Raw genomic sequence first — 13383 nt, forward strand, 5'->3', positions numbered from 1 at the left:
TGACTTCCTCTTTTCCTAATTGAATACCCTTTATTTCCTTCTCCTGCCTGATTGCTCTGGCCAGAACTTCCAGCACTATGTTGAATAGGAGCGGTGAGAGAGGGCATCCCTGTCTTGTGCCAGTTTTCAGAGGGAATGCTTCCAGTTTTTGCCCATTCAGTATGATATTGGCTGTGGGTTTGTCGTAGATAGCTCTTATTATTTTGAGATACGTCCCATCAATACCTAATTTATTGAGAGTTTTTAGCATGAAGGGTTGTTGAATTTTGTCAAAGGCCTTTTCTGCATCTATTGAGATAATCATGTGGTTTTTGTCTTTGGTTCTGTTTATATGCTGGATTACATTTATTGATTTGCGTATGTTGAACCAGCCTTGCATCCCAGGGATGAAGCCCACTTGATCATGGTGGATAAGCTTTTTGATGTGCTGCTGGATTCGGTTTGCCAGTATTTTATTGAGGATTTTTGCATCAATGTTCATCAAGGATATTGGTCTGAAATTCTCTTTTTTGGTTATGTCTCTGCCAGGTTTTGGTATCAGGATGATGCTGGCTTCATAAAATGTGTTAGGGAGGATTCCCTCTTTTTCTATCGATTGGAATAGTTTCAGAAGGAATGGTACCAGTTCCTCCTTGTACCTCTGGTAGAACTCAGCTGTGAATCCATCAGGTCCTGGACTCTTTTTGGTTGGTAAGCTATTGATTATTGCCACAATTTCAGAACCTGTTATTGGTCTATTCAGAGATTCAACTTCTTCCTGGTTTAGTCTTGGGAGGGTGTATTTGTCGAGGAATTTATCCATTTCTTCTAGATTTTCTAGTTTATTTGCATAGAGGTGTTTGTAGTATTCTCTGATGGTAGATTGTATTTCTGTGGGATCGGTGGTGATATCCCCTTTTTCGTTTTTTATTGCATCTATTTGATTCTTCTCTCTTTTCTTCTTTATTAGTCTTGCTAGCGGTCCATCAATTTTGTTGATCTTTTCAAAAAACCAGCTCCTGGATTCATTAATTTTTTGAAGGGTTTTTTGTGTCTCTATTTCCTTCAGTTCTGCTCTGATTTTAGTTATTTCTAGCCTTCTGCTAGCTTTTGAATGTGTTTGCTCTTGCTTTTCTAGTTCTTTTAATTGTGATGTTAGGGTGTCAATTTTGGATCTTTCCTGCTTTCTCTTGTGGGCATTTAGTGCTATAAATTTCCCTCTACACACTGCTTTGAATGTGTCCCAGAGATTCTGGTATGTTGTGTCTTTGTTCTCGTTGGTTTCAAAGAACATCTTTATTTCTGCCTTCATTTCATTATGTACCCAATAGTCATTCAGGAGCAGGTTGTTCAGTTTCCATGTAGTTGAGCGGTTTTGAGTGAGTTTCTTAATCCTGAGTTCTAGTTTGATTGCACTGTGGTCTGAGAGACAGTTTGTTATAATTTCTCTTCTTTTACATTTGCTGAGGAGAGCTTTACTTCCAACTATGTGGTCAATTTTGGAATAGGTGTGGTGTGGTGCTGAAAAAAATGTATATTCTGTTGACTTGGGGTGGAGAGTTCTGTAGATGTCTATTAGGTCCACTTTATGTAGAGCTGAGTTCAATTCCTGGATATCCTTGTTAACTTTCTGTCTCGTTGATCTGTCTAATGCTGACAGTGGGGTGTTAAAATCTCCCATTATTATTGTGTGGGAGTTTAAGTCCCTTTGTAGGTCACTGAGGACTTGCTTTATGAATCTGGGTGCTCCTGTGTTGGGTGCATATATATTTAGGATAGTTAGCTCTTCTTGTTGAATTGATCCCTTTACCATTATGTAATGGCCTTCTTTGTCTCTTTTGATCTTTGTTGGTTTAAAGTCTATTTTATCAGAGACTAGGATTGCAACCCCTGCCTTTTGTTTTCCAGTTGCTTGATAGATCTTCCTCCATCCCTTTATTTTGAGTCTATGTGTGTCTCTGCACGTGAGATGGGTTTCCTGAATACAGCACACTGATGGGTCCTGACTCCTTATTCAGTTTGCCAGTCTGTGTCTTTTGATTGGAGCATTTAGCCCATTTACATTTAACGTGAATATTGTTATGTGTGAATCTGATCCTGTCATTATGATGTTAGTTGGTTATTTTGCTCGTTAGTTGCTATAGTTTCTTCCTAGCCTCGATGGTCTGTATAATTTGGCATGTTTTTGCAGTGGCTGGTACCGGTTGTTCCTTTCCATGTTTAGTGCTTCCTTCAGGAGCTCTTTTAGGGCAGGCCTGGTGGTGACAAAATCACTCAGCATTTGCTTATCTGTAAAGTATTTTATTTCTCCTTCACTTATGAAGCTTAGTTTGGCAGGATAGGAAATTCTGGGTTGAAAATTCTTTTCTTTAAGAATGTTGAATATCGGCCCCCACTCTCTTCTGGCTTGTAGAGTTTCTGCTGAGAGATCAGCTGTTAGTCTGATGGGCTTCCCTTTGTGGGTAACCCGACCTTTCTCTCTGGCTGCCCTGAACATTTTTTCCTTCATTTCAACTTTGGTGAATCTGACAATTATGTGTCTTGGAGTTGCCCTTCTCGAGGAGTATCTTTGTGGTGTTCTCTGTATTTCCTGAATCTGAATGCTGGCCTGCCTTGCTAGATTGGGGAAGTTCTCCTGGATAATATCTTGCAGAGTGTTTTCCAACTTGGTTCCATTCTCCCCATCATTTTCAGGTACACCAATCAGACGTAGGTTTGGTCTTTTCACATAGTCCCAAATTTCTTGGAGGCTTTGTTCATTTCTTTTTATTCTTTTTTCTCTAAACTTCCCTTCTCTCTTCATTTCATTCATTTCATCTTCCATCAGCGATACCCTTTCTTCCAGTTGATCGCATCTGCTACTGAGGCTTCTGCAATCTTCGCGTAGTTCTCGAAACTTGGCTTTCAGCTCCATCAGCTCCTTGAAGCCCTTCTCTCCATTGGTTATTCTAGTTATCTATTCTTCTAATTTTTTTTCAAAGTTTTTAACTTCTTTGCTATTGTTTTGAATTTCCTCTCGTAGCTCAGAGTAGTTTGATCGTCTGAAGCCTTCTTCTCTCAACTCATCAAAGTCATCCTCCATCCAGCTTTGTTCCGTTGCTGGTGAGGAACTGTGTTCCTTTGGAGGAGGAGAGGTGCTCTGTTTTTTAGAGTTTCCAGTTTTTTTGCTCTGTTTTTTCCCCATCTTTGTGGTTTTATCTACTTTTTGTCTTTGATGATGGTGATGTACAGATGGGTTTTTGGTGTGATGTCCTTTCTGTTTGTTAGTTTTCCTTCTACCAGACAGGACCCTCAGCTGCAGGTCTGTTGGAGTTTACTAGAGGTCCACTCCAGACCCTGTTTGGCTGGGTGTCAGCACCGGTGGCTGCAGAACAGCGGATTTTCGTGAGACCACAAATTCAGCTGTCTGATAGTTCCTCTGAAAGTTTTGTCTCAGAGGAGTACCCGGTTGAATGAGGTGTCAGTCTGTCCCTACTGGGGGGGTGCCTCCCAGTTAGGCTGCTCAGGGGTGAGGGACCCACTTTAGGAGGCAGTCTGTCGGTTCTCAGATCTCCAGCTGCGTGCTGGGAGAACCACTACTCTCCTCAAAGCTGTCAGTCAGACAGGGACATTTAAGTCTGTGGAGGTTCTTGCTGAGTTTTTGTTTGTCTGTGCCCTGCCCCCAGAGGTGGAGCCTACAGAGGCAGGCAGGCCTCCTTGAGCTGTGGTGGGCTCCACCCAGTTCGAGCTTCCTGGCTGCTTTGTTTACCTAAGCAAGCCTGGGCAATGGCGGGCGCCCCTCCCCCAGCCTCGCTGCCGCCTTGCAGCTTGATCTCAGACTGCTGTGCTAGCAATCACCGAGACTCCGTGGGCATAGGACCCTCCGAGCCAGGTGCGGGACACAATCTCCTAGTGTGCCGTTTTCCAGGCCCGTTGGAAAAGCGCGGTATTAGGATGGGACTGACCCGATATTCCAGGTGCCGTCTGTTTCCCCTTTCTTTGACTAGGAAAGGGAACTCCCTGACCCCTTGCGCTTCCCGAGTGAGGCAATGCCTCGCCCTGCTTCGGCTCACGCACAGTGCGCTTCACCGACTGTCCTGCACCCACTGTTAGGCACTCCCTAGTGAGATGAAACCGGTACCTCAAGCAGAAATGCAGAAATCACCCGTCTTCTGTGTCGCTGGGGCTGGGAGCTGGAGACCGGAGCTGTTCCTATTCGGCCATCTTGGCTCCACCGCCAAGAATGCTCTTTCAGGCTGGGTGCGGTGGCTCACACCTGTAATCCCAGCACTTTGAGAGGCCAAAGTGGGCGGATCACTTGAGGTCAGGAGTTTGAGACCAGCCTGGCCAACATGGTGAAACCCCGTCTCTACTAAAAATACAAAAAATTAGCCTGGCATGGTTGTGTGCGCCTACAGTCTCAGGTACTTGGGAGGCTGAGGCAGGAGAATCGCTTGAACCCAGGAGACAGACACTGCAGTGAGCCAAGATCACGCCACCACACTCCAGCCTGGACGACAGACCGAGACTCCATCTCCCCGCACCCCCTCCCCGCCCAAAAAAAAGAACACTCTTTCACATATGGAACTTCCCTTTTAAACATCCATGCTTTAAGGCTTATAATCTAAACCAAGACTATAGATAAGACTATAGATTTAGTCATCTAAAGCAATGTCAGTTGACAATTCAAGGAGGTTACATCTTGTTTAAAAAAAAAAAAAAGAAGACTTTGGCCAGGTGCAGTGGCTCATACCTGTAATCCCAGCACTTTGGGAGGCTGAGGCAGGAGGATCGCTTAAGCTCAAGTTCAAGACCAGCCTGAGCAATAGCAAGACCCAGCCTCTACAAAAATTAGAAAAATTAGCCGGGCATGGTAGCGGATGCCTGTAGTCCCAGCTACTCGGGAGGCTGAGGTGGGAGGATCATGTGAACCCAGGAGGTCAAGGCTGCAGTGAGCCATGATCACGCCACTACACTCCAGCCTGGTGACAGAGTGACACCCTGTCTCAAAAAATAAAAATAAAATAAAATAAAAAAGAAGACTTTAACAACTTGATTTTGCTTTTAAAATATTAACCAGCTTTGATAAAAGCAAGACAACTTCAAATATTCAATAATTAATCCAGAATTAACACCAGTTACTCACAAAACTTTAGGTCTGTCTTTATCACTCTCATACAGACTAGGTTTGAAGTAGGTTCCAGTGATTTTTATCCCAGATCCCCATTCTCCACTAAAATAACCTTCAATGTAGTCTCCATTTGGCATAGTCAGTATTCCCTAGGTAAAGTCAGAGAATAAAATGTGGGGTTAGAGGAAACATATTCAATATTTATTTATTTATTTAGAGACAGAGTCTCACTCTATTGTCCAGGCTGGAGTGCAGTGGTGCGATCTCGGCTCACTGCAACCTCCACTTCCTGGGTTCAAGTGATCCTCCTGCCTCAGCCTCCCAAGTAGCTGGGATCACAGGTGCCCGCCACCACACCCAGCTAATTTTTTGTGTTTTCAGTAGAGACGGGGTTTCACCATGTTGGCCAGGCTGGTCTTGAACTCCTGACCTCAAGTGATCCACCCACCTGGGCCTCCCAAAGTGCTGGGATTACAGGCATGAGCTACCACGCCCAGCCCTCGATTTTTAAAATCAAGAGAAAAAAAGCACTAAATGGTTGTTTTCCTTTTTAACTTGCTCTTTACCAGTCTCCAACTCTTTAAAACTCAAACAAAATATGGGCACATGCATGTCTAAAAGAGTATATGAGGCCGGGCGCGGTGGCTCACGCTTGTAATCCCAGCACTTTGGGAGGCCGAGGCGGGCGGATCACGAGGTCAGGAGATCGAGACCAAGGTGAAACCCCGTCTCTACTAAAAATACAAAAAATTAGCCGGGCGTGGTGGCGGGCGCCTGTAGTCCCAGCTACTCGGAGAGGCTGAGGCAGGAGAATGGCGTGAACCCGGGAGGCGGAGCTTGCAGTGAGCCGAGATCGCGCCGCTACACTCCAGCCTGGGCGACAGAGCGAGACTCCGTCTCAAAAAAAAAAAAAAAAAAAAAAAAAAAAAAAAAAAAAAAAAAAAAAAAAAAAGAGTATATGAAAACAATCCATGGGTAAAAGAAAAAAAAAAACACAGGGAAAACTTGAAAATATTTTGAACTGTATAAAATGACCATACAATGTATCAAAATTTAGGGGATGATGTAAATTATAAGCAGTGCTTAGAGGGAAACTTATAGCTGTTAACACCTGTCTTTTCAGGAAGATCTCGAATCAGTAATGTAAAATTACACCTAATAAAATTACAAAAGGAGGAACAAACTAACAAACTAAAACTAAAGCAGGAAAGAGGAGGGAAATGATAAAGATTAGTGCAAAAATCAGTAAATGAGATAAAAAACAAAAAATAAAGAAAAATCAATGAAACTAAAAGTTGCTTCTTTGAAAAGATACACAAAATTGACATTTAACTAGATTAATCAAGAAAAAAAGACAAAATATAAGTTTATAAAATCAAGAGTGAAACAGGTTATTACTATCAGCCTATAAAATTAAAAAAGTTAGAAGGTGCTGTTGTTTTGAAAGTGTCTCCTCTAAAATCTGTGCTGAAACTTAAATCCCACTGTGATGGTAGTAAGAGGTGGGGTCTTTTGGGAAGTGATTAGAAACAGTGTCCTCATGAATGGAGCAGTGCCTTAGAAAAGAGCCAGAGGGTTGGGCACGGTGGCTCACGCCTGTAGTCCTAGCCCTTTGGGAGGCCGAGGCAGGAGGATCATTAGGTCAGGAGTTCGAGACCAGCCTGACCAACATGGTGAAGCCCCGTCTCTACTAAAAGTACAAAAATTAGCTGGGCACAGTGGCACGTGCCTGTAATCCCATCTACTCAGGAGGCTGAGGCAGGAGAATCACTTGAACCCAGGAGGTGGAGGTTGCAGTGAGCTGAGATCATGCCACTGCACTCCAGGCTGGGTGACAGAGCAAGACTCCGTCTCAAAAGAAAAAAAAAAAATGAAAAGTGCCAGAGGGAACTATCTTAGGCCTTTTTCCCCTTCCTCTTTTGCTATGTGAGGACTCAGCCAAGAAGGCCTTCACCAGACAGGGAATGCTGTTGCCTTGATCTTGGACTTCCCAGCTTGCAAAATTGTGAAGAAATAAATTTCTCAGTCTATGATATTTTGTTCAAGCGTCACAAACATACAAAGACAGAATGGAACACTAAGAGAACAACTTTATGCCAACAAAGTAGATAACATAGAGAAATAGAAAAATTCCTAGGAAGACAAAAAGTACCAAAACTGACTCAATAAGAAATAGAAAATCTAAATAGACCTAAGGCAAGTAAAGAAACTGAGTTAGAAATTAAAAATTTTCTCACAAAGTAATGCTTAGGCCCAGAAGACTTCACTGGTGAATTCTCCCAAACATTCAAAGAAGAAATAATACCAAAGCTTCGCAAACTTTCAGAAAATAGGGGAGGAGGGAACACTTCCCAACTTGTTCTATGAGGCCAGAATTATCCTGATATCAAAGACAGACAAAGACATCACAATAAAAGAAAACTACAGACCATTACCTCTCATAAATATGAATGCAAAAATCCTCAACAAAATATTGGCATTAAATCCAGCAACACCAACATATAAAAAAAATTATACACCATAACCAAGTACAATTCATCCCAGGAAAGCAAGGTTGGTTTAACATTAGAAAAGCAACCAATATAATACACCATATTAGTAGAATAAATGATAAAAACCACACGATCATCTCAACAGACAATGGAAAAGCACTTTAACAAAAATGCTTTTCAGCCAGGCATGGTGGCTCATGCCTGTAATCCTAGCACTTTGGGAGGTCAAGGTGGGTGGATTGCTTGAGCTCAGGAGTTTGAGACCAGCTTGGGCAACATAGCGAAACCCTGTCTCTAAAAAAAAAAAAAAAATTAGCCAGGCATGGTGGCATGTGCCTGTAGTCCCAGTTACTTGGGGGGCTGAGGAGGGAGGATCGCTTGAGCCCAGGAGGTTGAGGCTGCAGGGAGCGGAGAACATGCCACTGCACTCCAGCCTGGGTGACAGAGTGAGAAACTATCTCAAGAAAAAAAAAAAAAAAAAACCACACACACACACACACAAAGCTTTTCTCTAAAATAGAAAACAATGTAAAGATGTCCAATCTTAACATTTTTCTATTCAACATTCCACAGGAGACTCCAGCCAGTGCAACTGGACAAGAAAAAGAAATAAAAGCCTTCCATATTGTAAAGAAAGAAGCAAAAATGTCTTTACTTGTAGGTGACATGATTCTGTATGTAAGAAATCCTAAGAAATCCACACACACAAAAAAACTACTAAAACTAATTAACGAATTCAGCAAGATTTCAGGAAACAAGAACAAAATACAAAATCAACTGCATTTTTATATTATAGCAATGAAATTAAGAAAACAACGCTTTACAATAGCACCAATAAAATACTTAGAAATAAATTTAACCAAAGAAATGCAAGATGTATACACTGAAACCTAGAAAACATTGCCGAGAGAAATTAAAGATCTAAATAAACTGTGAGGTGTTCTATGTTCATGGGTTGGAAGAGTCAATATTAAGATGATCTATAGATTCAATGCAATCTCTATCAAAATCTTAGCAAGGTTTATTGCAGAATTTTGATAAGCCAGTCCTAAAATTTACATGAAAAGTCAAAGAATCTAGATTGGCCAGAACAATTTTGAAAAAGCACAAATTTGGAGGACTTATATTCCTGATTTCACAACTTACTAGGAATCAACAGTAATCAAGATGGTATGGTATTAACACAAGGATAGACATGTTGATCAGTGAAATGTAACTGAGAGACCAGAAATAAACACATTTTCTGGTCAACAAAGGTGCCAAGATTCAATGGGAAAAGGTGTTGGGAAATTTGGATAGCCATATGCAAAAAGATTAATTTGGACACATAACTCAGCCCATATACAAAAGTTATCTTAAAATGAATCACAGACCTAAATATAAAAGGCAAAACTATAAAACTTTATTTTTTTTTTAGACGGAGTCTCGCTCTGTCACCCAGGCTGGAGCACAGTGCTGCGATTTCGGCTCACTGCAAACTCTGCCTCCCAGGTTCATGCCATTCTCCTGCCTCAGCCTCCCGAGTAGCTGGGACTACAGGTGCCCACCACCACTCCTGGCTAATTTTTTGCATTTTTAGTAGAGATGGGGTTTCACCGTGTTCGCCAGGATGGTCTTGATCTCCTGACCTCGTGATCCACCCGTCTCGGCCTCCCAAAGTGCTGGGATTACAGGCGTGAGCCAACAGGCAAAGACTTCTTAGACATAACATCAAAAGCATAATTCATAAAATTTTTATAGAGTTCATTAAAATGAAAAACTTTTCTATTTCAAAAGACACCATTAAGAAAATAAAAGACAAGTCACAGACAGCAAGAAAATATTTACAAATCATATCTGATAAAGGACATGTATCCAGAATACAGAAAGAACCCATAAAATTCAACAAGAGTACAAACAAAATTTTAGAAATAGGCCAAAGATCTGAATAGCGATTTCATCAAAGAAGATATATGAATCACTAATAAGCATGTTCTACATCATTAGTCACTAGGGAAATGCAAATTAAAACCAGGAGATACCACTTCATACCCATTGGAATGGCTATAAGAAAAAAGACAGAAAATAAGAAATATTTTTTGATATGGAGAAATTAGTATCCTCACACATTGCTGATGGGAATGCAAAATGGTACAGACACTTTGGAAAAAAGTTTGACAGTTTCTTAATATGTTAAACATCAATTTACCATACAACTCAGCAATTACACTCTAGGCATCATACTTGAGAAATGAAAATGAAAACATATGTCTACAAAAGAAACTGCATTCAAAAGTTTATAGCAGCATTATTTACAATAGTCTCAAGTTGGAAATAACCCAATGTCCATCAACTGGTAAAAGGATAAACAAAATGTAGTTTTGGAATACTATTCAGCCATAAAAAGGAACAAATACTATACATGCCACAATATGGAAAAAACAAAAACATTATGCTAAGTGTAAGAAGCCACATAGAGGAGACTGCATATATGATTCCATTTATACAAAAGGCCCAGAAAAGGCAAATCTATAGAGTGATTAAGAGTGATTAAAGGGACTTTAGGTGGAAATGGAAGTCACCGAATGAGCAGAAGGGATTCTCTTAGGTGACGGAAATGTTCTAAACTGGATTGTGGTGGTGGTTTGTACAGCCATGTTGATGAAAAATCACTGAAATGTGCACTTGAAAGGGGTGAATTTTATGGCATGTAAATCAGCTATTTTTAAAGTCAAAAAAATTAGTAAAAGAATTTATTAGGGAGAAAAAAAAAGAAAGCTAGTTTCCAACCTTTCCACTAAGAGTCCAGTCATCTGAAAATTCTCCCTCATAGATAGTATCGTCTTCAGAAAGCAAAACCCCATTTCCCTACAAGAAGAAACAAGAGAAAAATTATAACACATAAAATACGAAGTAACTTAAGAGTGCATGCAGTCATATCCCCAAAGCTTTATGGAATCTTAAAAGAAGGAAAATAGTACTAAGAAGGTGGAAACTAATCAAAAGATGATTTAAAAAGTTAAGGACAAAGGAGCTTTAAAAAGTTAGTAACAACTATATGCAAATATTCCACTCACCATCATTTTATTAAGGTGAAAGTTGCCCTCGTAGTATAACCCAAACTGGGTAACCACCACACCATTCCCCTGACAAACATCATCTTGCCACATTCCCATATACTTTTCCCCCCTGCACAGAAAGAAAAAGAAAAGAAAAAGCACTGAAGACAAGGATAAAGTAGGGAAAAGACAATTATCACATGGGAGATCCCAGACATCAACCCTAGGTTGGTATTGCTTCCATTTTTCTAGTTAAAATAGTTAACTTTGTCTCCTCAAATATGGGACAAGGTGACAGCAAAAGACATCTCACTCAGTAATGCTCTCTGAGGAATTTAATGTTGTGGTCTATCTGACACAGATCTATATATACCCCAGGTAGTTACTTGATAACTTTAAAATACATAATTTTTAAAAAGAAGGCCTAGAATTCAACTCTAAATAATTTCATTTAAAATGTAATAAGCAGAATAAAACCTATGCACAGGTTTTTCTTACACAAAAGTTTGCTAACTTAAAAAAGAAAGAGGCTGGCTGCAGTGGCTCATGCCTATAATCCCAGCATTTTGGGAGGCAAAGGCAGGTGGATCACTTGAGGCCAGGAGTTCGAGAGCAGCCTGGACAATATGGCAAAACCCCACCTCTACCAAAAATACAAAAAATTAACTGGGTGTGGTGGTGTGTGCCTGTGGTCCCAGCTACTTGGTAGACTGAGGTAGGAGGATCCCTTGAACCCAGGAGGCAGAGGTTGCAGTGAGCTGAGATCACACCACTCCAGCCTGGGTGACAGAGTGAAACCCTGTCTCAAAAAATAAAAAATAAAAGGGTTTGTCAAAAAAGAAGGTTCATTTTTCACCTACTCAAACTCAAAGAAATCTTACTAATCTCCATGAAAAAGACAAAATAAGTATAAACTGCTTGTTAAATAATGATGGTGCTTAATCATTGGCTTAAACTGGGGGAATAGAAGGAGAATACTGTACCTAGTGATATCATCAAAGACACCATATCCTGCTTTCTTATCCATTACCCACTGGCCAATGAACATACTGGGAGAAGAGGATGTCAATTTCCCACTTCGTAGAAGGCCATGACCATGACGCATATTATCTTGAAAACAACCCTCAAATACTTCACCAGAAGCATAGCTGTGGTTGGAAAGAATGGATAATTATCACATGCACATTGAATTCTGATGCTCATTTTTACAAAATTTAGAAAATCCAAAACCATACTCAGTCTCACTGGTAGCTATAATGTTTATATGATTATTTTTCACCAATTAAAAAAACCTCATTTTTGAATGATTAAAGTTAAAAAGTTAAAGACACCATGTGTGGTATTTTGCATTAACATGAAAAACAGTGTGTTTTTATTCTCTTATGGGAAAATGAAATAATGAGTTATTTTTAAGAGGGAAGAATAAAAGTTTTGTCCATTAGAGTAATAAAAATAAATTTATAGATAAGACATATAGGAGACTCTATGAGAAAATTATGGTTTATAAGGTATATAAAATTTAGGGCCGGGCGCGGTGGTTCACGCCTGTAATCCCAGCACTTTGGGAGGCTGAGGCGGGTGGATCATGAGGTCAGGAGATCGAGACTATCCTGGCTAATGCGGTGAAACCCTGTCTCTACTAAAAATACAAAAAATTATCCGGGTGTGGTGGCGGGCGCCTGGGGTCCCACCTACTTGGCAGGCTGAGGCGGGAGAATGGCATGAACTCGGGAGGCGGAGCTTGCAGTGAGCCGAGATCACGCCACTGTACTCCAGCCTGGGTGACAGAGCAAGACTCCATCTCAAAAAAAAAAAAAAAATTTAGATAAGAACTAAATTTAATAATCCAGTATTTTAATCCTGTGATAGATGAGGGGTTGACCTTTAAAAGATGATCACACAGAGTTTCAGTTTTATTTACTCCTCTAAATTTTATCTTTAAGACTAAATAAAACTTAAACCTTGGAAATTTTGGCTATGCAAACATTCAGGTTTACATGGTTATATGAAAAACCAACACCAGTCCAACAGCCTTTCCAATGTTATTACCTGTAGACTCCTTGACCGCACATTTTTCCTTCTTTCCAGTGGCCCACATAATGGTCTTCTTTGTTCATTGCCTTGTTTGGGATTCTGTATTCTCCATAACTGCCATGAAAAAGAAAAAATAACAAAAGAAGATGCATTTATGACATATTCACCTTTTGTATGTATATCCTGGTAAACATTTTAACAAGGAAGACAGAGAAAACATTCACCTGTAGGAGTAAAGGGTTAAAACAGCATCTTGGTTAAGGTGAATCTATAACCTAAGCTGTTTGGCAGGAGGAGTGGGACATCAGCCCCACTACACTAAGATATTGTGTTTTAATCCAACTCCAGTGAAAAACAGAAGACCTGTGTCCTTCACCTATCTCTGTCACTAATTACCTGCACCACCATGCGGTGAGCCCAGGTATCTAGCTCCTTTATTTGGATAATAAGAGGGGTAACTCAGTGGGTAAATCAGATGACCTAAAGTCTCTTCTCATTCTAATAATCTATTAAAAAGAGATTTTAACACATCACAAGAATTTACATGATCACACAGACACACAAAATCACCTACCCAACATTTTTTATATACTAAATTACTTCCTTAATATTATACAAAATACTGCCATAAACTAATCATGTAAATACATTTACAGTGTTAGAAAACATGATCAACTCATTTTAAAAAAGTCATTAGAGCATCATTAAGATAATATAGCACTTGGAAAAT

At 40.2% G+C, this 13383-nt stretch overlaps 1 protein-coding gene across 7 annotated transcripts in view; it reads right to left on the minus strand.

The window, feature by feature from the left end:
- The window catches only part of ALS2 (alsin Rho guanine nucleotide exchange factor ALS2), an 88340-nt gene that overhangs the window by 18798 nt on the left and 56159 nt on the right, over positions 1–13383 (minus strand). For all 7 annotated transcript variants that reach the window (XM_055290228.2, XM_055290225.2, XM_063644884.1 and 4 more), the window contains 5 exons: positions 12669–12767; positions 11603–11767; positions 10638–10749; positions 10351–10428; positions 5105–5238 (listed from right to left, as the gene is read on the minus strand). In XM_055290228.2, coding sequence (XP_055146203.1) covers positions 5105–5238; positions 10351–10428; positions 10638–10749; positions 11603–11767; positions 12669–12767 — 588 coding nt within the window. The remainder of the gene's footprint in view (positions 1–5104; positions 5239–10350; positions 10429–10637; positions 10750–11602; positions 11768–12668; positions 12768–13383) is intronic.

Source organism: Symphalangus syndactylus, chromosome 8 (assembly GCF_028878055.3).
Source record: "Symphalangus syndactylus isolate Jambi chromosome 8, NHGRI_mSymSyn1-v2.1_pri, whole genome shotgun sequence".
Taxonomy (NCBI): Eukaryota; Metazoa; Chordata; class Mammalia; order Primates; family Hylobatidae; genus Symphalangus; species Symphalangus syndactylus.